This window comes from Ambystoma mexicanum, chromosome 6p, assembly GCF_040938575.1.
Source record: "Ambystoma mexicanum isolate Mex_15411 chromosome 6p, UKY_AmexF1_1, whole genome shotgun sequence".
NCBI lineage: Eukaryota > Metazoa > Chordata > Amphibia > Caudata > Ambystomatidae > Ambystoma > Ambystoma mexicanum.
In genome coordinates, this window is record NC_090935.1 from 1,415,341,135 (window position 1) to 1,415,367,693 (window position 26,559).

General features: G+C 45.8%; 1 protein-coding gene across 1 annotated transcript in view; it reads left to right on the forward strand.

Annotated features, from left to right (window-relative positions):
• HPSE (heparanase) overlaps nt 1-26,559 on the forward strand; it is a 366,331-nt gene that overhangs the window by 157,546 nt on the left and 182,226 nt on the right. The window contains exon 4 of the mRNA XM_069626116.1: nt 18,357-18,530. Within this exon, the coding sequence (XP_069482217.1) occupies nt 18,357-18,530 (174 nt within the window). The remainder of the gene's footprint in view (nt 1-18,356; nt 18,531-26,559) is intronic.

Genomic DNA, 26,559 nt, shown 5'->3' on the forward strand with positions numbered 1-26,559 from the left:
AGGTAATCCACCAAAGTTGTAGAAAGCCTCTAACATTGTGGCAAGATACCTCAGTGAGAAGTATACCGGGGGATCTAGGAAGTCCATAAGAGAAATCCTGACAACCAAATATACTAAGCATTTTGAAACTGTATAAGAACTTTAAAACGGTGGGAAGATACAGAGGAGTATACCAGAGGATTTGGAGCAGGGCAGTATACCAGGCAACCTACCACAGCTGTGAAGAAAAGTCTCTAAGAAGGTGGGAAGATACCTGGCAGGGGAGTACATCAGGGGATCTGAAGAATCCATAAAAGGATTAATGGCAGAGAAGTACATCAGGAGTTCCACCAAAGTTGTATAGGAAAGTTTACCCATGTTATAAAATCCCTGTCAAAGTATACCAGGGAATACGGAAGCACATACAAGAAGTCCTGGTTGGCAGATACACCAGGCACTTGAAGTTGTACAAATACTTTTAACACTGTGACAAGATACCTGGCAGGGGAGTATACCAGGAGATCTGAAGAGCTCCCAAGAGAGTTCTTGCCAAGGGAGTACAGCAGGGAATCTGCTAAAGTACAAGAGAAGTCAAAGAAAGCTTATTGTGGAATTTATTACATGAATAAGAACTTTGTGAATCCAGTAACTTTGTGAATCCAGTATAAAGAAACCAAGGAAATTTTGGATGTCATAGAATGTATGGTTTGAACATGAACTTCCGGAATCTAAGATAAAGAACTGTTGAATAAAGGCACCTTTGTGATGCCAAGAAACAGTTGTTTGGAAGAGTCACTTTTGCCATCCTACCTAAATTTCCAAGGGACCAGAACCACCCTCTGGATCCAAGGGTTTCTCCTTGGAAAAGACTTTCTCTTGGATTTATCTTTATATTTTGATTACAAACTCATGGAAAAGGAAAATGCAGCACCATACAGAGTTCCTTGCCTATGTCCTCTATTGTTGCAGCCGTAAGAAACTAAGACTAAGGCTTTCTCCGCCTGGATGCAGCAAAGGGTTTCAATAATGTTGACTGGGGATTCTTGTTCGTGGTCTTCCTCAAGATGAACTTTGGAGAACAATGAATAAAGACACTGGGTGGCCTCTATCTTGGATTGAAGGCCAGAGTGCAGGCAATGAATACTTGCCAGAAGAAATATACAACATAGTGGAAACATAATAGGTTTACGCCTTCCTCTGATTCTTTACGGCTTAGCCCTGGATGTCATGGCGACTAAATTTAGAGCAGAAACGGAATACAAGGTTCTTGCACATTGGAACGATGGAGATTAAGACTAGTGTGTGCACTGATGATATGTTACTATTTTTATGGGCGATCCCTAGCATATTTCATCTCCTTAACTGAGGAAAGGTATCTGGGGTATGTAATAAACTGTGGAAGTCGGTACTAATGTTCACTCTCCCTGGCACCCCAGTCTTGAATGTGGGAGGTATGCATTTGAAACTTGCAGACCAGTTCTTCAAACATCTGGGGATTACCTTCCTGAACATTATGTCAACGATTGCTTCACTAAATGTAAAACGTCTCCGGTTATTTAGATACAGTATGAAATGATGGGCAAAGCCCAAATAGATGTTTAGCATTCTTGTTTGGTGTTTTTATAGATTTGATGTCAAGTATGGTCAACGTTTTGAATGTGGTGCCCTAGAATATCCTGGTGAAGTGTTTAGCTCTTACAATACAAGGGTAAATTAATCTTATTCCCGGCAATAGCTAGATTATTTCAGTTCATCAGAGGGACGACTGTGTCTCAGAGATGTTATATTCTTTCTGATTTAGAACTTGATTATTGAAGAATTCGGTGATTTGTTTTTCTCTGGCACATGGGCTATTTCACTTGGTCAATCACTAGGGTGGTGCCTTGCTGTCCATGTCAGTAGCAATTGGATCACATTCCTACTTAAGAGCACTTATAGAGCAAGTCTGGACAATTTTGGGACATTCACAGCGATTTTAGGAGATTGTACAGTAACAAACAAGGGTCAGTATAACCAACACTATGGATGAAACTGGCAGTTCACGCATGCACATTTTAGAATTAATTACCCATTCCTTTATTTATTGGAACACGACATGTATCTAATATTAATCAATCACAGGGTAAGCACCTTTTAATCGAATGGTCATAACCATGTCTATTCTAACTATATGATGTAACTAATCATTGTATTTCTGTCTTATTTTTCTGTACTTGCTCACCCTACCTGATACTAATTCTCAACATGGTATGTAATAACCATTACTTGATTTGATGGTGATATCACTTGTGTGTAATATGTCAGATGTTATTAGAACATTAATTGTGTGAACTATTACCTCTATGTAATTTGCATTTCTTTGGGGTAATGCTCTTGAGGATGACCTTCAGGTCGACAACACGTGTCGACTGTGGATTTTTTGGATTCTGCCAATAAATAGAAATTATAATATGAGACATATTTGATTATCACACTGAATAAGGACCTGTGGACTTTGATTACTGATTAATAGAATTAGGGTCTTAGCTCTGATAAGCAACATACTTTCTTTATTTAACCTATGAAGCTGGTTGGAAGAAACCGGCAAGTTGGCAACCATGCAATGGGTCACGTACAGGCTGAGAAACCATGAAGAGAAGTTTGGTCGCATTTGGAGTACATGGAACTACACAGACTAGGGCACAATTTGATTGTATTGTTCTCGGGCCCAAACTAGACTACCTCACAGACTAATCTAACCTTACTTGAGCTGCACAAGACTCAAAATAGGAATCCTAGATACCTCCTGTCCTCTGTTACCCTCTGAACCTAGCTCTAATCTGCCTGCTAGCTAACATTTTTCATCAGTGATGTCATTATTGTGGTCCTAGGCTGTGTAACAGGGGGCACAAAGTTATGGTGGCTTTAGCTGAATTTCAGGAGTTTTGTTATGTTAAGTTCTCACATTAACGTCCCTGCAACTACATTTTTGTCCTTGTATTTCAACGGTTTTGTTATTCAATAGATTTGTTCCGCATATGGCCAGTGGCCACTGCCTTTCAGCCATGGCCATGCCCCTGTCCATTCTAGAACACTACGAGACTACTAGCCATGGCCGGTGGGCACGGCCACTCTATATTTTAAAACACAATAATTCAAAGATGTTCATCAATCACAAACTGATTTTGACAGTGGTATTGTTATGTATAATATATTGCAGCCTTTGAGAACTCACAATGTTTTTAGCCAATGCTCAGTGAGATTCAATTATTTGCTGAGGATCTCTCACTTTGGTTAAGCAGCGTGCTCCAAGCCCCTTGCTCTATGGCTGGTCTCTTGGTGACTGTTGTGATGCATTGCACGACCCCAACTAACCGCATTTGAGCAACACGGAAAAGGGAAAAAAATGACCAGCTGCAAGAATAACATGCCCAGGTATCTTTGCACCCATAGCGAAAATCAAAAGCTGGCACTCATGAATATATGCACAGTAAGTGAACATATATTTCAAAGTGAAATATACAAATGTAGTTCAATTGACTTTCTTCTTAGAAGAAAGTGTGCAAGGCAAAATAGCATTGGACTTTTAACCAAAGTAATGAACACCAGAAAAATAACCTTTGAGAGGAAAATATCCAATAAATATGCTGGCAATGTATAAAAGGTGCTCACATTTTAAACCCAGCAATCCGTCCTGCAATATTCCCATCAAAACAAAATCCTAATATGAAACAAGTGCTTGTGGTCTTGTGGTTAAGCGGCTGCACTGGGAACATGACAACTTGAGTAAAATCCTGGTAGCTAAATAAGTTTGCCAACCTCAAAAAAACCCAAGGGATTGCATCCGTCCTCTGAAAAAGGTTACGCTGTCCACCCACATGTGTCCTTTACTTGTGCCCTAAAAAGCAGTCATACTTGGAGGAAAATAACTGTACCAGTGTTGAGGATTGCAAACTCCCTTGCCACATTGTGGGAAATACTCATGACTTGCCCTCTCCTCATTTCCCCTCCTCACTCCCATTTCTGGCTTTCAACAATACTCTGCTTTATAAACATAACTTGAAAAGTACACATAGCATAGTCTTGCTCAAATATATTAATCCTTATAGAACTATGCTAGCCAAAAAGTGTACAAGGGTGGCAGTATTCCCCCCCCATCTTGACTGGGAGACTACAAATACCAGAATGCAATTCAGCAAAAGGCAAACAAATTGTCGGAGTGCAAAAGTTCAAGGACTGACAGAAGCACGGTTTACATAAAGATAATTTGGATGCCCATTCAGTCACCCATCCATGCAGTAACCGGGACAGGCCCTGCTTAGCTTCAAAGCAGGACTGAACCTGCTTAGCTTCAAAGTGAGGATAGGGTTGGCCCCCCTCAAGCCATGTTTCTCTAAGTCATCTTGTAATGTCGTCTAATTTATTAGATAACATGGCCTGTGGGGGATGGCCTCTTCCCCACTTTGAAGCTAGCCACGGCTTGTGATTTTTCACCCCCGATGTCAGTATAGCTGTAAAAATATCTTTGTAAAACCCCAAAAACTAAGGCTGTGGGTATAGAACTCCAGATAGTTTTCCATATCTGTGAATATCGGAAAAACAGCTGAAAATAAATGCTTTCTTGCCCCCACCAAGTGCCCCCATCATCTATGCCAGCTCCCCTCACTCCCCAGATAACCTCCTCGCCTCCCCTACCCGCTCATTTTCCCCCCACAACACATGCTGTTTCTGTGATGCAGTTTGCTTTGAGATGTCGGCTATTCACGGATATGGCAGAGGTTACAGAAAAGATTTGTCACTCAAACTCAATCCCTAGACCGCCTCCAACTCCCAAATTTCACTTGGTGCCGTCTAGTCTCCAGTGATCAGCTTTATCCCACCACCGACCTGTGAAGGAGCAGGAGCTCTCCCCACTAGCACGGCAGGAGCAGTGTTACAAAGGGCTCATGCATCTACCTGACGATAGGTAAGCCGGATGGAACCTTTACAGTCCGATTTTTAAAAGAAGGAATTTTACTCCTTATTTTGTCGGAACTGCCGCGATGCACTGCCTGATTTCTGAATTGTACAGCAGTTCACCTACAGCTTCTTCTATGCCGACAGCCAGCAGATCTCCATTGCCTACCATTAGGCAGACTCACTCCAAGATGGCCGTTCGCCGATCCTAAAGACCAGCAGTATCCTGAGTGCCTCAGTTGCACCAACACGGCCACTGATTGGCCGCTGCCCTGCTTATTTCGACCAATGAAAGCCAGCAGGCGAGAGCCGGTCCTCCACACGAAGGAAGACACACAAAGGCTTCCCCTGTCTTGAGCCTGCCCGGAGCTGTAGGAGCCTGGGGCCCCGAACGCTGCCCACTACTTTGCTCCAGGTAAGCTTCCCATTGCTACACCGGTCCCCGTACCACTAACTCTACTGGTTTGACATATAACAATGCATGACGATTAGCATCTTCATTAGAACGAGATGGACTTTCTCAACGGATCTTTGCCTCTGGGATATCCACACACCGGCACTCCCCGCCCCACCCCCCAACCCCCCGCGTAAAGCCTCAAATACAGAACATAGTATTCTTTCGCCCATACAATGTATTGTACTCATAATCTGAATATCTTGTCATAGTGTACACAAATACCATACAATGTATTACTACTGTATTATGCGCATCCTGTCATGATATACACAAATACAGCGTCTGTAAGTGTAGACAGGTTAATGTGATGGATACCGTATACACTCAGTAATTGAATGCTTGCCCTAACTGTCGCTCAGATATACTCGGCACTGCCACTACTGTTTTTCAGCCTCTATGGCCTAAATATTGCCCAAAGCTTTATCAGTTTCTTCTGGGGACTACTGTACCATCCGCGTGGGTCAGACTTTCCAGACTGCTAACCACTAGCACCCACCGTCACCCCTACATTGAATAGACGGCACTCACAAGTCTACGCGCACCCTTTCAGCACACCTAGTAGAGATTGCAACATCTATCCAGCATGTACACTCTGCCTCTAATCATATGCATGTTTGGCACCTTGCGCACACTCCTAATATGTGCACATAACACGTGCAGGCCAAATCTAGCCAACCCCACTTACGCCAGGAGCCTTAACTCTAACCCCATGGACTTCCTGCCTAGTCCCATCAAACCTACCACGTATGCAGCTACACTACACTCCAGACAACACAGACTTAGGACACGCACTCACCCGATAAACATTGCTACCATACCTTCTTCTGTTGCTCTCAGAAATAACCACCTAGGATCTAGGACCATCTTTAGAGCAAACACCAGTCACCACTGCCCTACAGCCATTAACCCTAGCAGCATTAAGGTGCACCACCATATACCCATCCACAACACCACCAAACAATCCTCCTCGTCCTGTAAAACAGGAACCACAGCTCCTAATAAAATGAACAATCAACCCCTTCTCTACAAATGCACCCTAATCAATGTACGCTCTCTCAATGCCCATGCGCTAGAAGTTAATGATCTAATCACTAGCCAAGATTTAGACATAATAGCCATTAAGGAAACATGGCTTCACGAGGCCTCAAGCCCAGCTATCGCACTTAAACTTCTCAAAGGTTACGCTATCCTTAGACAGGACAGGCTAGCCAAAACAGGAGGGGGAGTAGCCCTTATATTCAAAGAGAATATATCCATCAGATCTATACCACACCAAGGAGAAGGGAATGTAGACATCCTATCTGCTAAAATAGCTCCATCTCCAAAAAACACCATAAATATACATGTTTACCGTCCACCGGGGGGCCCCTTCTGAATTCATAGGTCAAGTCGCCCACCTCCTAGGAAATATCAAAAAATCTACTAAAACGCTACTCCTAGGCGATATTAATCTAGGCTTCAACGACTCCAATGACAAAACTGCCACTTCCTTCATGAAGGGCCTTAGTGACCTTGGCTTCTCTCAGAAAGTCACTTCTCCCACACAGGCCACATCCTAGACTGGGTTATAGACCATAACTGTGACACAACCATTGTATCCAATATGGCCCTCCCATGGACAGACCACAACTGCTTACAATTCACCATCCCTATAACACCATGCGCCAAATTTACTACATCAGCACCGGCTACATTAGCTAGAAGCGCAAAAAAACCTCACTGCAGAGAACATCAGTGCCTGCCTCAACCTCCCATGCCTAGCACCTCCATTCTCACCAGGCCCCCTCATACTAGCTGAATTATTCAAAGACACTCTGACCATTGCCATCAACACTGTTGCTCCATTAGCAAATAAAAAAGAGAAAAAAATCATTCCACTCCAATTCTTGCTTCACAAAAGAGCTCCTAAATCTGCGCAAGTCCAAACGTCGGGTGCTCAAAACCTGGCAGGCTAACCCCTGTGACACCACTAAAGATAACTTCTGAAAAAAGTACAAAGACTCCAAATTCAAAGCCAAATCGGAAGCCTACAATAATAGAATCTCCTCGGCTAACTCACAAACCAAAGAACTCTTTACCATCTTTAAGTAATTAACAGTACCTCCCTTATGCACTGACGAATTCGTTAAAGACGAAGCCTGGTGAACCAGCATACAATCTGGTATGCTAAAAAAATAGACCTCCTACGGGACAAAATCTCAGACCATTACAAAGCATTACCTAAGCAGAAGCAAACCCAGCACAAACACACAGATATCAGCCCTCCTAAATTCTCTTTCGCTGAAATCTCTGAGGTAGATGTTCTAGACATCCTTAAACATCTTAAACCCTCGAAATGCAAGCACGATGTATGCCCTCCCAAAACCATCAAAGAATGCGCTGAGAAACTCGCTCCTCTCATTACTGCCTTCATTAACGCCTCATTCAAAACAGGCATAGTCCCCGACTGCCTCAAAGAGGCATGGGTACGTCCAAGCCTAAAAAAAAAACAATATGCTAGATCCCTCTCAACCGAATAACTACAGACCCAGAAGAGTCCCGTTTCTTCTTAAAATATTAGATAAGGCCGCACACGGACAAATCCAACTGTACCTCTAAACCAACTCCATCCTAGGAAAGAGACAATCGGGGTTCAGTAAAGGACACTGAACGGAAACCGCCTTACTAGATCTAAGCCTGCCTTGCTCCTAGACCTCTACCATTGTTTGATCTGGTTGACCACAACACCCTCACCAACTACCTCATGCATGCTGCGCACTTCTCCAATCAAGCAGCAACCAACACAGTAATACAATAAATAAACATGTCTGGGTATATAGGAGTCCCACGAACCACCACCTCCCTTATCATTGTGTGTATTATCAGCATTACCCTTATTGCACACATCCCAGGCGTGGAGCAAACTATACCGCAATCTGTGAATGATATTGTCATGCTTAACTTGTTCAGCAGGTACCTGCCCAGCAAATTAACAGGGAAACTTTCTGAATATAGTAAGGGAGCCCGCCCCACCTTTACGTCCAGCTCCTCAGTGTATGGAACTGTGGAAATGGATCCAGAGAATCCCTGCACGTCAAGATTTTTGCTTGATAATGGGAAATTCCTCTCCATGGTGCCTGATTTTGTTGTCCACCATAAATATGAACTGTTTGTTTCCTATCTCTGCCCCCGCCAAGGGTTCCTCTTCAGGGTGGATGGTCGTTGATATTGTCATTGTGATGTAATACATAAAGTAAAAACCTACGTGGCTGGTTGGTGTGTGCCCATACAGGATCTGCCTGCTCCATAAGGGATGCCAAGTCATTTGTTCCAGCCCCGTCTGTCTGTCATCACGTGGGTGCTGCAGAGTTCATCTTCCTCTCACCGGCGAAGGTCAAAGAGCAGATTAACTACACTCCTAACACAATGCTACTTCATCATTATACTATGCACCTGTCAGGCTTCAAGGCTGGCACAAAGGAGGTTCTGGGGCACTCTGACCTCCACACACACATTTCACTCACTCCCCTTCGCGCATCCGGCTCCAAGGTCTGAACCCTCATTTTGAACTATAATGTATCCCTCCCAGCACCTCGCAATACAAATCATGATTGTAGGTCAAAGATGTGCAATGTCTGTTCTCTTTGAACAATCCCGACTTGTTACTTTAGGGTTGAAGGTCACCTGGTGCCATGGAATTCAGGGATCTTGGGGCTTAGTCAGTTACATGGGCTATAACTCTAGGTCGCCTGGGGGGGAAGGACCAGGTCATGCTTTGGCCAGTGTGAGAACATGCACACCAGGTGCTGGTCTCTGATCGTGGCCTTGTAGGGCACATTCCTCACTAGGAGAAAAACATCTTTGCAACACTGTTAGAACAATTAATGAGCTTTGTGTTTGGGGGTATGGATTGTCCTCATGGGAGCTCGGACATGGCTGGAGATTTCCCTCATTTCATGATTAGGGCCTAGTGCATGAAATGCTGCATTCGCCGTGCAGGCCTTGTCTCCTAACTATAGTTACTAAAATGTATTCAAAATGCACTAACATCTACACAAAATGGCAGTCTTGCTCGTGTCCTGGGCTACACTATGTGGGTTGATTATATTGGGCTGGGGTCCTACCACTGTCCCCCCCCTGGCCCATCCTAGTGCTTTGAATGCCACTCGCCTTACTCAAAAGTGCTTAGGGGATGGGGCCGGTTTGCTCCCTTCCCAATAGTGTGGCAGTCTGAGATGGCACTGAGTGAATAGTGGATGGTCCAGTGCGTCTATGTATGTACTTAAGAGTAATTGAAACCTGCAGCACGCATGAATAAACAAAACCTCTTCCGTTTAGAAAGCTGGCACCAATGTACTTCATAAATGGCCTTCGACATGTGTTTATAACACTGCCCGGGACATAGCAGAGCAATGTGCCAGGAATGCTCTTTGTTGGGTGTTGTTTCTTTCTTTTTTAGCCTCCCTGACCCATGCTAAAAGTAGTATTTCTTCATTTGCCGTGACAGTTGTGGATAGTTTAAAAAAAGGTGCATTACCATTGCATTTTAGCGAAGTTTTTTTGTAGCCCTGCTGCTCTATTCAGGTTCCACTGCCCAGGAAATGTGCGTGTTTCCTTTATTTGTCATTACAAAAAATCGCTGTGCTATTTCTTTTTTTTTTTTGTCACGTAAAGCCCATATGTGATTCGGCCATGCTATAATCACACAGATATTTTCGTTCGGGTGATCAGAGAATATGACAAGCATGTTGCACGGTCTGAATAGGACGAGAGAAGAGATTATTTGTGAATGTATCTAAAAAGGTAGGAGGCAGAGAAAATTAGAACATCAAAAGGGAGTAGAGAGATGAGTAAAAGAGGTAAAGACCCATTCTAATGAAATGCAGAAACAGTCCGAAAATGAGCGATATAATGAATTGATTTGGGTGTCAATACATTCAAAATGTTAATGTTGTTTAAAATATCTATTGCCTAATAATATCCAGAGAGCCTCTCTCTAAGCATTCTTAATTTTCCAAATAAGGAAACTGAAGCATAGGGAGATAGTGCTCAGAATCACACAATGTGGCTCAGAGGAGAAGCAATCATTCTCTTGTCATGCGCCCACCCTCTGGAACTCGATTCAGGTGTCAACTCGGAATGACCCCACAATTCTCCAATTTCGCAAATCCTTCAAAACATGGCTCTTAACACCTGACCAAGGATTAATTCCAATGGACGCACAGATCTCGCAGTACTGCGCTACTGTTAAAAGATGCCAGTCCAAATGCCAGCTACCCACACTCTGTACAATGCTCCACTGCTCTCGAGCTACGTCTGTGCTTTAAGAATTAAAATAAAAAATGTCATTAAAAAACAATACTGTGATTAGAAATCTGTAGTCCCTATACCACATTGCCTCCCTTGAGAGCTGATACATTCCCATTTAAGCAATCAAGCTCTGTGTTCCATGCCAGGAAACATTTTAATATTGCATTTTTGGTCGGCCATTGTAAATAATGGGTTAGTTTAGGGTCTTCAGCACAGTTAAAAAGCTTAATGTTTCGCTCCCATCTCAGTGGTCAGTGTCTCCTTAGCCAACACTGCACAACGAAAGTGCCCCCTGTAGGCAGTGGCACAACACCATTGAGCTGACTGCGGTTCAGCATTCGGCCCCCCCCCCCCCCAAACCCCTGGATGTTTTGGGCTATGTTGACTCGACCTGGCTGACCTACAGAACCGTGGCCGGTCAGAACAGGACACTGATTGTAAACCGTGCAGAGGCTTTGCTGTTCACAAAAGCCCTGCAGTTACTAACATAGGCTTCAGGCCCCTGACCGTCCCATGGGGCGGGAAACTAGAGGGCCGGGGCTTTAGGCATGGGGGTAGGCAGAGAGGCTCTCACAGGGAGTGGGCAGCTGCGCAGCGCTGTCGCCAGTCAATTGCCATGGCAACAAACAGGTGGCCTAGAAGTAAAAGCAAAGAAAGGTGCGAAAATAACGGGGGGCCGGGTGAGGGCCCGGCCCCCAGTAACATAACTAAGGCAAGAGGGGGAGGGAGAAAGGACTCCCAGTAAGGTAGCAGGCACAACAGAAAGTAGGCACACCCAGTTTGGGTAAACCTTGCTGGAAGGAGAGGAAGGGAGCATTCCCGTTGCGCTTTCATCTGCGATCAAACTGTTTATTTGCAGGAACGGAGGCTTGCGGTAGGCTTACTGTGGGGAGAAGCCAGCAACGAAAGCAGTGCTGCTGGAGGCTTGGCAGACCAGAACAGCTGCTGGAGATTCAAAAGTGGGGGCTAGATCAAGGAAGGATACGGCCTGCAGCAGCTATTATCCCAGCGGCGAAGCAGAGTGCCCACAGCCAAGCCCACTCACCGGCCCTCTGATTGCTGTGCATGCAGCTGCAGAGGGAACGCGAAGGTGAAGAAGCCCGGCAAGAGCAGCAACATTGTTGCAAGGCCGGGCGCAGCCCTAACAGAAACGGCAGACTGAAGCACAGGGCTCAGAGCAAGGAGTCCTGTATGTGCAGATCGCAAGAGGGCACATACAGAAGTTTATTGGGGAGTGTTTCCGGCCGCAAGGAGGAAAGCGAGCGGCACGGTAGCAGACACACCAGGAGGAGGAAAATGGACACTTTCGGACGTTGAGCGGACACTCTTGCACAAATTGGCACCAACACACTGGAAATGGCAGTGCAGCAACACAAGAAAGCGAGGTAGCTCCAGGAGTGGGCCACAGCTGCAGTGAAAGTGTTTGGAGCGCAGTGGGTGTCGGAGGCACTGCAAGGGGTAGATCAGAACAGGGAAATGTCACACCTACTGATCGATGAGAGCAGTGGAAGCGAGTCTGGAGGGGCAGGATAAGAGACAAAGAGAAGCGCCCAGCACAGCAGCAAATGAAGCCCCAAGGAAGAAAAGCAAGCAAGAAAGAAAAACACACACAGGTACTGTGAAAAGCAAAACGGAAAAACATATTTTGAAAATGTTACGCTCCTTCGTGGCTTTTCTGGGCAAATCGCCCATGAAGAGCAGCACCAGCAGAGGGAAATGGTGGCAGAAGTAAAGGTGTAAAGTCATTAGATAGGCGTCATCAGGGTACGACATGGGCACAGACAGCAGTGGGGATGAGGAGACAGAACACCTACAGGCATGGCCAAAGTAGAAGAGTGTATTGAGCAAGAGGATAAAGAGGGGCAGCTCAGAGGGCTGCACAGGACTGGGTGTATGGAGGGAAGAACCCACACTGCAAGAAGGAAAGGAGGGGGCAGCTCAGGTGCAGGTCGGGGAGGCTCCTACGCCCCCATTGAGCGGGATAGCCCAGAGAGTCGGTCAAGCCCCAGGCAGCAAAGACAGGGAACCAGTCATGACAAAGTTTGGCAGAACATCTATGGGAAGGACGTACATAGGAGGACAAAGAAGACAATCGCATGACATAAAGATGAAAAAGTGAAAACTAAAATATGGGTGAAAGAATTCACATTTTTTCACTGTTAGAATATCAAAAAAGAGAGTATGATGTGTGCGTAGAGGACAAGAAAAAAGAGAAGAAAGGGGTCAGCAGGAAAGGGGCAATAGAACAGACATTTGAGATTTGGTTGTCAGCATTTCACATCCTATCCACAATTATACTACAAAAATACCCAGAGGAAAGGACTGCTTTGGTTGCATAAGAAGGGTTTTTAAGCTGCACAAAGCATTTGTCTGTGATGCATGGTGGGAATATGATCATGGATTCAGGACGCAAATGGATTGTTACCCAGACCTAGAATGGGACGAGGAGAATTACAGTATATACATCTTTAATGTATTAAGAGAAGTGGCAACAGAACTTGGGGAGCTACCATATGAAGCCATATTGGCAGAGTAACTATAGGCGGAGCGAGAGCGGGTACAATCAGAAAAGCAGCGAAAGCGGGTACCAGCGATCAAGGGAGCAGCATTTTCAGAAAAGACAGTTTGGGAACCAGCGTGGCTGGCAGAGCAGCATGCCACCCGCATCGCATGGTGATGTAGAGGGGGCACGGGAAGCGCAGGGGCCACCCGCGCTCTGCTGGAAATTTGAGAAGGGATCTTGCAGCTGGGGGAGGGAGATTGCAAATTTAGGCTCCTGTGTGGTAAATGCAGTGGAGACCACAGCAGCCCGAAATGCACCAAGGCTGCAACCCCCACTGCTAGACACATCGAGGGCAAGCAACCATAGGGGTCAGGGCACGATGGAAAGGTCACCGGTGAAATTGGATAACCTTGAGAAATGGCTGCGGGTCTTCCCGGACAGAGAAACGGCTGCATTAATAAGGGAAGGGTTTTCTGAAGGGTTTACCATCCCATTCAAAGGGAGGGGATCACAGGTTACACCACATAACTTTAAAATCTGCAAAAGAAAACCCAGAGGTAGTAAGGGAAAAAATACAGAAAGAGACCAAACTGGGCAGAATGGTAGGGCCATTTGAGAGTATACCATTTCACAAATTCATCTGCTCAACCTTGGGCCTAGTGCCTAAGAAAGAGGGGGGAGTTTAGACTTATCCACCATGTATATTACTCCTTGGGTAATTCGGTCAATGACTGCATCCTGCCATTAGAAGCTGCACTGTCTTACACAGATTTCCAGGAGGCAGTAGAACTAGTCAGGGGGCAGGCAGGGGAGCACGGTTAGCAAAAGCTGATATAAAGTCTGCATTCTGGCTCCTCCCGGTGCACAGGGCATCACAAACGTGGCTATGTTTACAATGGGGGGAGGGGGTAGTTACTACTACGACAAATGCCTACCCAGGGGATGAGCAATTTCATGCACAAACTCTGAAAAATTGAGCTCCTTCATGCAATGGACACTGATTAAGTTGATGCCAGAAGCAAGTGTAGTACATTATCTGGACGACTTCCTATTTGTAGGTCCACAGAAGTCGTGACTGTGCAAGACAGCACTAGGCAGATTCAAGGAATTAGCAGAGGAATGGGGCATCCACTTGGCACAAGAGAAAAAGATGGGGCCGACACAGGGAATTCAGTTCCTGGGCATAGAGACTGATACATGGAAAGGGGTGTGCCGCATCCCGAGGGAAAAAGTGGAGGACTTAACATCTCTCATCAAAGGTTGAAGGAGAGGGACAAGGCTACGATGAAAGAGCTACAATCCCTTGGGGGAAAATTAAACTTTGCAGGGAGAATAATACCGCTGGGGTGGATATTTTAGAGGAGCATTGAGATGAGAACAAACGGGGCCAGGCAGAGACATCAGAGTCAGCCTGGGAACAGGCATTAAGGTCCTAGCAGTATGGGAGGAATTTCTGAAGGCTTTCAATGGCTCAGTTATCTGTCGAACGCCTATCAACCAGGAGGAAAAAGAGTGCAGCAGGTGCCTGTGGTTTCAGCGCAATATTAGGAACTAAATGGTGTGCGGAGGAATGGCCGAATAAATGGCAGGCCCTAGAATTGATCAAGAACATCCCGCTACTGGAACGATTTCCAATATGAGTGGCAGTACGCGCAGGGTGGGACGAGTTGAGTAACAACTAGGTGGCTGTGTGGTCCGACAATATGGCAGTGGTGTAGGTGTTGAACAAAGGGAGTGCATCCAGCCCTCTGGTGCTGGAGATATTGAGGGCAATAACATTGAAAGTGTTGAAAAATAACATGTTTGAGAGACAGGCACATCGCCAGCAAGGATAATGATGTTGCTGACGCCCTGTCTCGTTCACAGTGGGGGGCATTCAGGCATCTGAGGCCAGAAGCAGAAGAACGGAAGACGCCCACACCAATGGAGGCATGGGCACCGCTGCTATTGCTGCAAGAGAAGGGGAGCATAGCCCAAAATCGGGCATGGTGGAAGGAAAAAATCAAAGGAAGGCCCAGAAAGGCTGGGAGAGACCCGGGGCAGGTCTTAAGAAACCTTGTCAAAAACACGTTGGCCCAGAAAACGGGTAAGCAATATGAGAAGCACTTGCTGGATGTAAAAAGGGTGATTGAAAAACGCAATGAGATTGACATAACAGCGAGTGATATGTGCAGATTTTTGGAATGGGCGTTTACGAATGGGAAAAGGAAAAGTTGGGCCACAGCTCACCTGGCGGCAGTGGCATATGCAGTTAAGGTAGCTGGAGGGACGGATCCAACTGACAGCCCATTGATGAGATATGCAATGAGGGGGTGGGCCAAGGTAGAAGGGACCAAGCCAGACACCAGGAAACCCATGAACTTTGGAAATTAGTTTGCCTGTTAGCAGCGCTCGAAGCAACATGCTCCGACGTATACGAAACCGCACTGTTCAGGGCAGCATTTCCGCTTGCACACTTCGAGCCTCTTAAGATTGGGGAATTAGTGGCACAGAACACAACAGCGGGAGATGGTCTGTCCCTGGGAGATATCAGCATGGGGGAGGAAGGCATGACAATATACTTAAGGAAGTCCAAAACCGACCAAATGGGTAAAGGAAGGGCGATACAACTAAGATGCATCAAAGAGAAGGGCCACTGCCCCAGATGAATTGCACAATCGGTTTTGAAACGACCAGACCAGGGAGGCCAACTACCGATACACAAGTATGGAAAAGCCCTCAGCAGGTACCAATTCCAGGCGGTTTTAAAGGAAGCCATCTCGAAAGCCGGGTGGGACCAAACAGAGTTTGGTACCCACTCATTCAGAATAGGGGTGCCAACTCCCCCTGTACTTCCTTTTGCCCCCTCCCCTGCACTTTTGCGATCTCAATGTCACCTGGCCTAGTAAGATCGTTGTCTCTGTCTTCCCTCTGTTCCCCATCTCGTGCCTTGTCACGCCTTGAAACACTTGTGTATAAGCGCGTTTTAAATGCCATATCATATCATATAACTTGAGCCTGGGCCAGAGGTTTGGGAGCCAGAGGGGTCAAGAGAATTGTGGGTTGGAAATCCAACTATTTTTAAAAAGTATGTAAGAGAAGAACTTGCATACTAAGCATCACTTTCCCCCTCCCGCCTCCGCAGATGACAGCCCGTACAGATCGGCATGGCTAGTGAGCCATTCGTTTGTGACCCGGGCAGGGCAATGGATGGAGCACACGAAACAAAGGTTGCAGTTCCTGAAAACAATCACATCCTGGTGGGGGATACCCAGAATGCATTGGGAATACATACATGAAAGATTGTCAGATCTAATTGGTTTCAGAGACCCCCCGGAATATTTGGTAATACACCTGGGGGGGGAGCAATGACCTGACACGAATGGGACGTGGTCAATTGCGGAGGGACATTTGCGAATCTTTACACAACATAGCAAACTGCTGGAATGGGACCGAAATCCTCATGTCAGAAATAGTACCCAGTAGATTATGGCATGGGGCAGTATGCAGAAATGCAGTAGAAACCTCTAGGAGGAAGCTGAACGAAGTCCCGAGGAAGTTCTGCAGGAACACAGGGCTGCACTTCATCAGGCACGGCCTGTCCCAGAACAACCCTGATTTGTTTCACCACGATGGGGGTGCACCCGTCGCAAAAAGGGATGAAGGTGTTAGCACTGGAGTGGAGAATAGAGGATGCAGATGAGGGTACTTTTGGGGGAACCGGAGTGGCCGAGGCTTCCACTCGGGTGTGGCGGCACGTGTCTAAGGAGAGGATGCCAATTGGGCTGAGAAAAAGGAACCAGCCAAGAATAGAGGCAAAAGTCTGGCTTGCATGAAGGCAAAGAAAAGGACTTGCCGGCAGAGCTCGAAATAATGATGGAAAGACCACTAACGCAGGGCAGGAACGAGCTCCGAAGAACAATCGGCTGGTGCAAGGCATCACTCCCCTCGGACACACGGTGCCCAAAAGCACACTTGTTTTTTATCTTGTGATTATTTTTGCTGCAAAGAATAATAAAAGCATATGGCCAATTTTTTATTCCATACAGAATGGTATGTAGTTTTTGTTACTCGTTAAGGGTATGAAAAAGAGCTTGGGTGCCTACACTACTTAGCCCAAAGCATTTCACTGTTAGCATCTGCATTCGTATGCATACATTTTTAGGCAATTGAAATAGTGATGGGGGGGGGGGGTTATTACTTGCATGCCAGGGGAGAGATTGGAAGGGTGCAGAGGGGACAGGAGACAGCTCAGTCTCACAGCAGTCCATAAATGGGTGCTTTCAGACTTAAAGGAGAGCGTTAACTGCTTGTAACATTGAAGCTGCACTAGAATAGTCTCATTGGAATGCATAAAGTAATTAGATGCCCCCACACAAATAAGTTTGCCGCTCCCCCACCTTCTCTGAAGTTGGTGCCTCTCCTAACATTTGAAGGGTTAATTCCGCCCCCGCCCCCACGCCAAATTTAGGTTTCGTTGCACCCCAGTCTGCAGGATTTTAAGCATATACTCAGACGAATTTCTTTTGTTTCTAACCATTTTTCAACCCCCGTTTTTGTAATCGCTATCCATATTATAAAGGGATGTAACAGATGTTACCATCCGTTGGCCCTGTCATGCCCTCCCCCACCGGGCCACAATGGCTCCGCTTTTGCCCGCTTTATTAGAATGCCGACGCCCAACTGATGCTAAGTTTACATTGTAAAGTTTTTACGAGCTTTTGGAAATGCCACGGTTGCGCAAGTGAAGAAATGTTCACGTGGTTTAGGAGTTTACCAACATCCGGAATGTGACTGCACGCCCATATGTGCTAAATGGTCATTCAAAATTGTACCACTTCTTCGATTGCGCGTTTGTACTGCTTCAATGAAAGTATTTCATAGATACGTTTTATTTAATGTTAAATTTGCGAGTTTATACTTTTCTTTTTACATTTACTTTGCACTGTTTTTATATAATCGGTTTTATTTATAGAATTGTGTTTTATAAAGTCATTGGCTACGCTGTATTTGCAAGATGCATTTGGCACAAAGAAACCGTGAATCAAATGCGCAACTATCTACAGATCATGATGTTTCTGTCCTATATATATATATATATATATATATATATATATATCATTTCTGAGATGAAAGGCTGTGTCTTGCCTTGGCCTGGTGGCTCCATTGCCTCCATAAGGCACGAGCTAACCCGCATTCTGTGTTCCCCCACAGAGAGCACCGTGGACATGATCTACAGCTTTGCAAACTGCTCTGGCCTGGATCTGATCTTTGGGCTCAACGCTTTGCTCCGGAAACAGAACTCGCAGTGGGACAGTTCCAATGCACAACTGCTCCTGAGCTATTGCGCATCGCAGCACTACAACCTGTCTTGGGAGCTGGGCAACGGTAATTATGACCATTATCTATTTCTGATATCCTGTATCGAAGTAAGAACGCGGAAAGGGGATTTTGCTTAGAGAGCACATCAAGTCAATTTTATGGGGCTGGGAGGGGTAGTTTTAGCTAGCAAGTGGCTCTGTGGCACCACCTACGAACCAAAACAGGTAGGAGGGAAATGGGATGTGAGGAGGGGCACAGGTGATGTATGTTGTCGCTATAGCCATTCCTACTCAATACCTGTTCCTCCCACCTACAACACATCCTCCTGGTACATTTTTGACCCAGCTGTATCATGCAGTAATATTAGACGTTGTGCTGTTATGGGTATTGGTATTTCCAAGCAGTCTTGTGAAAGTTAATTGCTAAGTGGCAGCAGTAAATGAGATTCCGGTGCCTTCGCCATTCAATTTATAAGCAGTATGTGTCTAAACATCTGTTCCTTGCACTGACGTCCTGTTGCAAACCAGATTGGCAAAGCCAACAGTTCTATATTGTGTATTGGTGTTAAGCGTTTACCAGGCCCTGAGATCATATGCCCAGGCACTGGCAGCATTTTACAGCTGTTGCAATCTTCTGGCCGGGTCGTGCAGTTATCACAGTGAAGGCCTGCACAAAAGCCCTAAGAGTTACCAATGGCTGGTTTCAGTGCTTGAAATAGATTATTTTTTTTTTCTTCGAAATAGATTTTTTTTTAATGCAGGATTCCACCAGTGATTGAAAATATGAGCACAATAATGTCACCTGAGGGTCACAAGCATTTAGGCTACGAAAAAACAAGCACTTAGAAACAAAACTTGGGTATGTGTTAAAATACTACAACACAAAGATTCCCCCAAAAATGAATTCACCAGATTTAATATTTGTTGAAGAGGATAAGTGTCAGACTATGGCATAATTAAGATATAAAGCAACAGATGATATTAAAGTAACAATAAAAACAAATATTTGTGCAGCGAGCTAAGGCAAAGAAAACGTAAATGGCACAACGGGGAAAATGAAGTTATGAACTTGTTGGGCAGTTGCCTAGTATTACTTTAGCAAAGTAACATCTATAGGATCATGTGTCTGAACCGAGTAGTGCACAAAATGAAAGCCCACACGTCAAGCATAGACGGCACCTACACCCAAACTGGACTCTTCACTAAGCAGGCCTGAAAACTCTATGCTTCATAATTTTGTTCATAATACGCTCGTCAGGCTTCAAAATATACAATGACCGTAATCTCTTGAGGATGCTGTTCCAATGAGGAGTGTTTGGCCCAATAGAAGAGATTCCTCCTATCACAGGACACACCCTCTGATAGGATTAGCCAGTGGGATACCTGTGCAACCTATCCCTCCTGGGGGATTCTGCCTGTGTGATCTGGGCCCTCCATCACCACTCACCTGCCTGGATAAAGACCATGTCCAGTCTTCTAAATGAGAGCAACTAGTTCAGCGAAACATAGCATGAACTCTGTCTGTAGACTGAGGGTCACCTAGAGTGCCCATCCTTTAATTGCCCTTATTGTAGAGTCCTTTTGGGCAAAACCTAAGGGAGCCTATTTGGGTGTTGCTACCAGCGAGCTTAAAATATTCTTTAATCTGGAGTAATCAATCCACCACAATGTCCATGCTACTCCCAAGACAGTCTTTTGTTCTAACAGTGGGCCTCATTACACGGTAGGTGGTAAGGGTTTACCGGTACTGGTATTTTACCGGTACCGCTAAATCCTTACCGCCTTACTCCGAGGTCCCTTTGCGGGTTGGAGAATTTAACACCTGCTTTTTGCAGGCGTTAAAAACTCACCCGCAAAGGGACCAGTGGAGCTAATTACGGTACCGCAATTTGCGGTACCGTAATTAGCGCCTTCCCCATTCCCATAGAGCCCTATCGGGCAAGAATGGGGAAGGGCAATGGTGGAAGGGGGAATTACTGCCCCGCCAACCTTGGAATGGGGCGGTAATTCCCCTTTCCACCAAGGCGGTGCCGGTATTTTACCGGCATTAACCATGGCGCTAATAGCGCCATGGATCACCGCCTTCCGTGTAATGAGGCCCAATGTCATTAAAGATCAGGTGAGCTGCTGTACTCGTAACTTATCCCAGGTCTCATTCCTTGTGGACCTGCAAGAGTGCCAATAGCTGTAGACCTTTTGTTATTCCGCACCCACCCATTCACCTGGAAACCATGCTCTAGTTCTAAAAGTTGCCCAGATCTGTGCCCATGGTTAAGATTCATTCTCAATCTTCCAGCCATCACCTTTTGGTTTTGCCTAAGTCGCCCAGAGTGGGACGGTGTTTCGCCTTCACAAGGTGCTGGATATTTTACATGGAACTCTTAGCTGTTTTCTTCCCCAGTTCACTGAATGAAAACCTTGGACGCTGGAGAGCAATTATTCAAGACACCCAACTGCACTGCTAAATGGCTCCTTACGGCCTCTTTATTCAGATCATCGACAAAAAACATATATGACTGAATAAAGGCAGCAATAATGAGTGAATAAATGAATGCTATATGTGCAAAGAATAGAAGAAGTCTAAATAAAATACATCAGCATTGACACAGCAGCAAGAAACCTCATCTCGCCAGAAGTCACTGAAAAGCCACAAAACAGTCAAGGAGAGAGATCTCGGCATCAATGGGCTTAGAGTGATGCGTCCATCCTCCAAGTGAAGATTTCTACCTGACCGCCTCAGCGCCTCTCGTTTTAAAGTCCTCTGCAATCGTGGGGTGGCACCTTCTAGACCAGTGGTCTTTAAACTTTTTTGGCCAGGGCCCCCGTGAGGAAAATTTGGGCAGGTCGGGACCCCCCAGAAATGCCAAATGGACAGTGTATATTGCGCGCCGTCACCTGCTCCCATCAGTCGCTGGGCTCCCTCATCCCACTCCTACCCAGTCCCTGCTCTCTCCCCACCCCATCATACACCCTGCGCACTCCCCACTCTGCTCCCACCACTATCCCATGGTTCCCGCCCATTGTGCTCCCATCATAGTCCTTGGGTTCCCCATCCCGTTCCCAACACAGTCTGAGGGTCAGTGGCGGCTGGTGATTTTTTTAAGTAGAGAGGCATAACCATTTCCCCCAAAAATGCTATAGCGACAGAGCATAGTGAGGGAGCCCGAACCAATAAAGGGAGGTTCGGGGGGGTTTCCCCTGTGAATTTTTTTAAAAATGTGTTCAAATGTTGCATTGTAGAGCATACTTTTAACAAAAAAATGGGTAAATAGCCAAACAGTTTGCAATAGGTGCTGAGGGGCCAGGCATGTCATTTTTTACTGGATCTCTATGACAGATGTCCAGTAAAAAGATACCTTCCCTGTCCCCTGGGCCCCACTGGGCCTAACACAATCAACATGATTATGTGTGTATGCAAGCCGCTGCACATTCATACAGCAATCACTATCATTCACACGAGCATCCATCACCATACACTCACTCATAACATAAGCATACACACAACCGTACACATGTTTAAATGACAACCATGAACATAAACGTACCTTCTGCATTGGCCTGTGTGTGGGTACTGAAATGCCCTGCTCCAGGCTGCTCTGTCCGTATGTGCGAGGAGGCGCAGGAGCTCCCCCTCGGACATAAAGACATGCAGTGCACCAGCCAGCATTTCCAATGAGCTATGCAATGCTGGCGAAGCAAAACGCCCCAGCACTTGCATGGCTCAGTGAGCATGTGCGGCTGGCGAACTAAACTGAACTGTCATAGGGAAACGGTGTTTCCCTTTCCCTTTTACAGTTTCGGCCATCCCAGGAGCACTCCATCAGCTGGGAAAAGCAGCTGAGGGAGGGAGTGCTCACTGTTTCACTGGGCTGGCTCCTTAGCTCCTCCATAATGGGTGAGGGGCCACTGAGTGGGCGCCCACTCTTCATTATGGATGAGCCGCCAGTCTCGGACTGGCCTATAGGGCAATGCCTGTACCAAAAATGTAAAATGCTTGTGTGGGCCAGTCAAAATGGGCCACCATTTTGGCCAATGTGGACCAGTTTGATGAGTTACTTAACTATACAGTTAGTAATTTTGACCATTGTTGCTGAATATATCACAATTTACTTACATTTTAACACGAAGCACCCCCTTGGGTACTATTGAAACAGTGGGCTTCATTACAACCCTGGCGGTAGCTGTGCCAGTAAAACTGGCAACCCAGTTGCATCCGGGTCCGGCACCCGCGAATGGGCAATTACCGGGTCATGCCAAGTTAGGTGGACCTGATAATTGCCCTTTCGCGGGTGCCGGTACCGGTAGATTCCCATTTGAGCTCCATAGGGCTCAATGGGAATGGGGAGCTCGGATGCACCGTTAATAACGGTGCCGGTGCATCTGACTAGCTGTGCTCGCGGGTGCCGCACGGCCTGCCGGGTCAGATCTGGCGGGCTGTCAGGCACCCTCGAGCACAACTCTTACTATGGCGGTACGGTGGCAACGGTAGCGGTAGCTTACCGGCACCATTGTTACCGTTCCGCCATAGTTGTAATGAGGCCCAGTCTGTGACTAAAGGAATGAATATCCATTTACAACCGCGGGCCACTTTTCCATTGTTGCCTGAGACAGTTTCATGCTTCAGCCCGACCATGTGAGCCACCCCTGCCCATTTCTTCCAATCTAAAAAAAAAAATATTTTTTTAAATATTTCATGCTGAGTTCTCGGGGCCCCCCAAGGATGCACCCACGGACCCCTGGGGGTCGCGCCCCACAGTTTGAATACCGCTGTTCTAGACCGTTCTGGCTCTCGAAGTTTCTACCCGCTGGCAGCTCTCATCGGCCGCCGGCCTCAGTGACCCATGGTAACCTTCAAGTAGCAGAACTCTTCACTCTCTCAAGAGAACATGAAAATAACTCCATAACTCGCACTCAGTTTTGACAATGTCCAAAGTAACGTTATCAGGTAACAGCTGGCACCGGCGTATTCTAGCCTATCCGCACACCTTTTTCTCGAAGTGTCCTTGGATGAGCAGTGCAAACTAACATAAGCAATAAATAACATTGAAAACATGTTTACCAGTGGAATAATAGGAGCAATGTTGAAACATGTTTATCAGCAGAATAATTCATATCAAGTGCAGATTCCATTGAGGCCTGAAGCAAATGTCCACTATGGCTTTGGGGGCACCATAATGTACTGCGCACAAGCACCATGTTTTATCCAATTCAAAAGCACTACAAGCCACCCTTGGACATTTGACTTCCATAACTCAGTGGCACCAAAGTCGGGTTTTGAAACCGACGAAATATTATAGCTATATTAGGGATGCCCTGAATGCAACCACAGCAAAAAGTTATAATCACATCAATTACACGAATGCAAGCAAAGGCATAATTCAGAGTTCCTCCGAAATCTGGAATCCAAGAAAACAACCAGTCCCACAGGGTATGCCCAGACGTGGGTCCGAGCCTGCTGGGCCTCCCAAGCTACTCCTCACTGATGATGCCCCATGAGGCTGAAACATGTCTAGGGATGCTTGTGGTCTCGTGCAGAAGGGATGTGACTTAGCAATTCGGCCTGGACTGCCCCTTTTGGGATGGGACCAAGTGTGATATGCATATGGTCTTTCCCCTACTGTAGTGGCTTGGCAGGCTGAAAAACGATGGTCTGGAGGGTTGCCCAAAGATGTGCCCATGGTTAAGGTTAATTCTAAAACTTCCAGCCATCACCTTTTTGGTTTTGCCTATTTCAGAAAAATGGCTGAGTTCTCCGCCTACCCCCCAAAGTGGGGAAATCATTTTCCATTGCATGTCTGATGCAACCTGCTCAGCAGAGTGGACAGACAGGCGGGGGGGGGCATCAGTGGCACCAGCATGACCCATTATATCCTTCTGATCTGCAATCTTCCATGATGGAGTTCAGGCTCCTCTCTCCTCACCGCCCAAGCAAGAGAACAGGAGCGACATCAGAGGGCCACATGACATTGAAAGCTGCATCCCAAAGAACCAAATGGCATCCATCTTGTGAAATAGGCTACCATTTTCTGATCTCTAAACATTAACTCAAGAACAAACCAACAGGCAGGCGTAAACACAAAATAACGTCATCTAAAACATAATTACAAAATGCATAAAGAAATGTAATAAATAATACCCAAACCTGCATACCCTTTGACGAGAGGACGACACATGATGAATGAACAAAATACTGGACACAGGAAGGCTAAGTTCATAGGTTTTATTATTAGTGGGAGGGGCTCTTTGTGAGTGGCTGCATCTGGGATTAGTGATTGGTTGCTGTTAAAGAGCACACCTGGGGCTGCTGGGTTCTTAGATAGGCAGACCAAACTTATACTTGGATACTGCACCCCCCAACGCTGACCATCTCTTGTGCTCACTGTGCTGAGTACTGGTCTTCTGACCGTCAAGTGTGTGGATTAGATGCTGGGCAAACACTTGGTAAGGTGTTTAAACTTTGTTCATGAATGAACTCTGTTTCTGATGAAATTGCAACATTGTATCCTCAACAACAGAACTCTCTTCCAGGAGACTGTGCTTTGGTGACTGTTTCCTGCATTCTACTATCTGTAGGGCTCCATGGTTCACTGTGCGTCCCTTTGCTTTCATCAAGTGACTCCCCTGATGTGGTTGGCTTAGTTGTAGCTAAGTTAAAACCATTGGTACTGAAGGTGGGTGACTGAAACTTACTCCAGTGAAATGGACAGGAGGAGGTTGTAGGTTTACACTTTCAGCCTACTTTGAGTGAGCTTAATTTTCTCTTAGTTGTAGAGGTGTGCATGCTTGGTGTCTCGGAGACTGTCCCTTGCCATGTGCCTTGGACCCGAAGGTAACCAACATGGGCATCCTCCCCCTACCTCTGCTGGTCCCATTCAATAGCTGGGGGAGGCATGCGACCCTGTGGGTCACCCATTCGATAGAGGTCCCAGGGGCTAGACGGGGAACGGAGTCACATCTTACATCTTAAATGGGCAGTACTTGTCCTGGAGTAATTCTGGAGTAATTTAATTTCACACGCTTTATCTGCATCACAATATGCATTCGCATTTACAATAAAAGTCTGTCAAGTCGATATGTATAGGTAACTAGAAAAATATTGCAGAATACAAATAAGTAGTTATGGAGTTAGATATCATATTATATGTAGAGTCGATTGTGTATTGAACATATTGCAAAACTTTGGACAATGGAGAGTCAACATGATCTTGAAGATGCGCTAAGCAAAAACTATGAAAACAGGCCCAATAGTCCTTTGTTTGGATGTAGGTAGACGCTACACTCTCCAAAGCATTTAATGTTCATTGCACCACATCACTCTTGAACATTTCTGGCGAAGTAGGTCCAGGACCTTTCCTCCATCTCAAAGCCAATATAGGTTGGTCCAAAGGGCATGCCATATCAACATATCTCTTGGGTCTTTTAGGAATTGAATGAAAGGCCCATAATCTGCTAGCTAAGGGTTTGATTGCCAGAGCAAAAAGCATGGGTGAAAGTTAACCCTCTTGCTGGGTATCCATGGCTAGCTTAATCGGATTGGACTAGGTGCCATAGTTATTGTGAAAGGTTTCCCTACTTACCTGATCAATATTGACCAATTAGAGCATCAGTGGAACAAGTCTTGTATTATCTATATTTAGTAAACAGATTGTTCTGTATGAAGAACATGCTTGACTATCCTTTCCAGGTTTGAAAAGAAACATTATGTGAGCCTCCATGTCTTTTTTTTGGGTAAAGCACAGGTGCCAAGTGCATTTTGCCATAGAGACGTCTAGTAGCTAATAAATCAATGTACTGTTCATGTCAATCCGTTTTGAGGTCATCCGAAGGAGGGGTTTTATGAGAGGCACGATCTTGAGCAGCCGCCTAAATTTCCCATACAGTATTGAGTCTTATACCCTATGTTCATCTTCGAACAAGGTTATTGCTAGATCATTCAGATAATGACCCATGTCATCTTGGGAAATGTCAAAACAACTAGAGTACAATACAGAGCAGTATGTCAATTTATTGGTGGATTGATTTGTGTGTAGCTTCAGATCAGTCTTTGATAATATCTGTAGGGAGTCTATTATTCTCACATTGGATTAACAATGAAA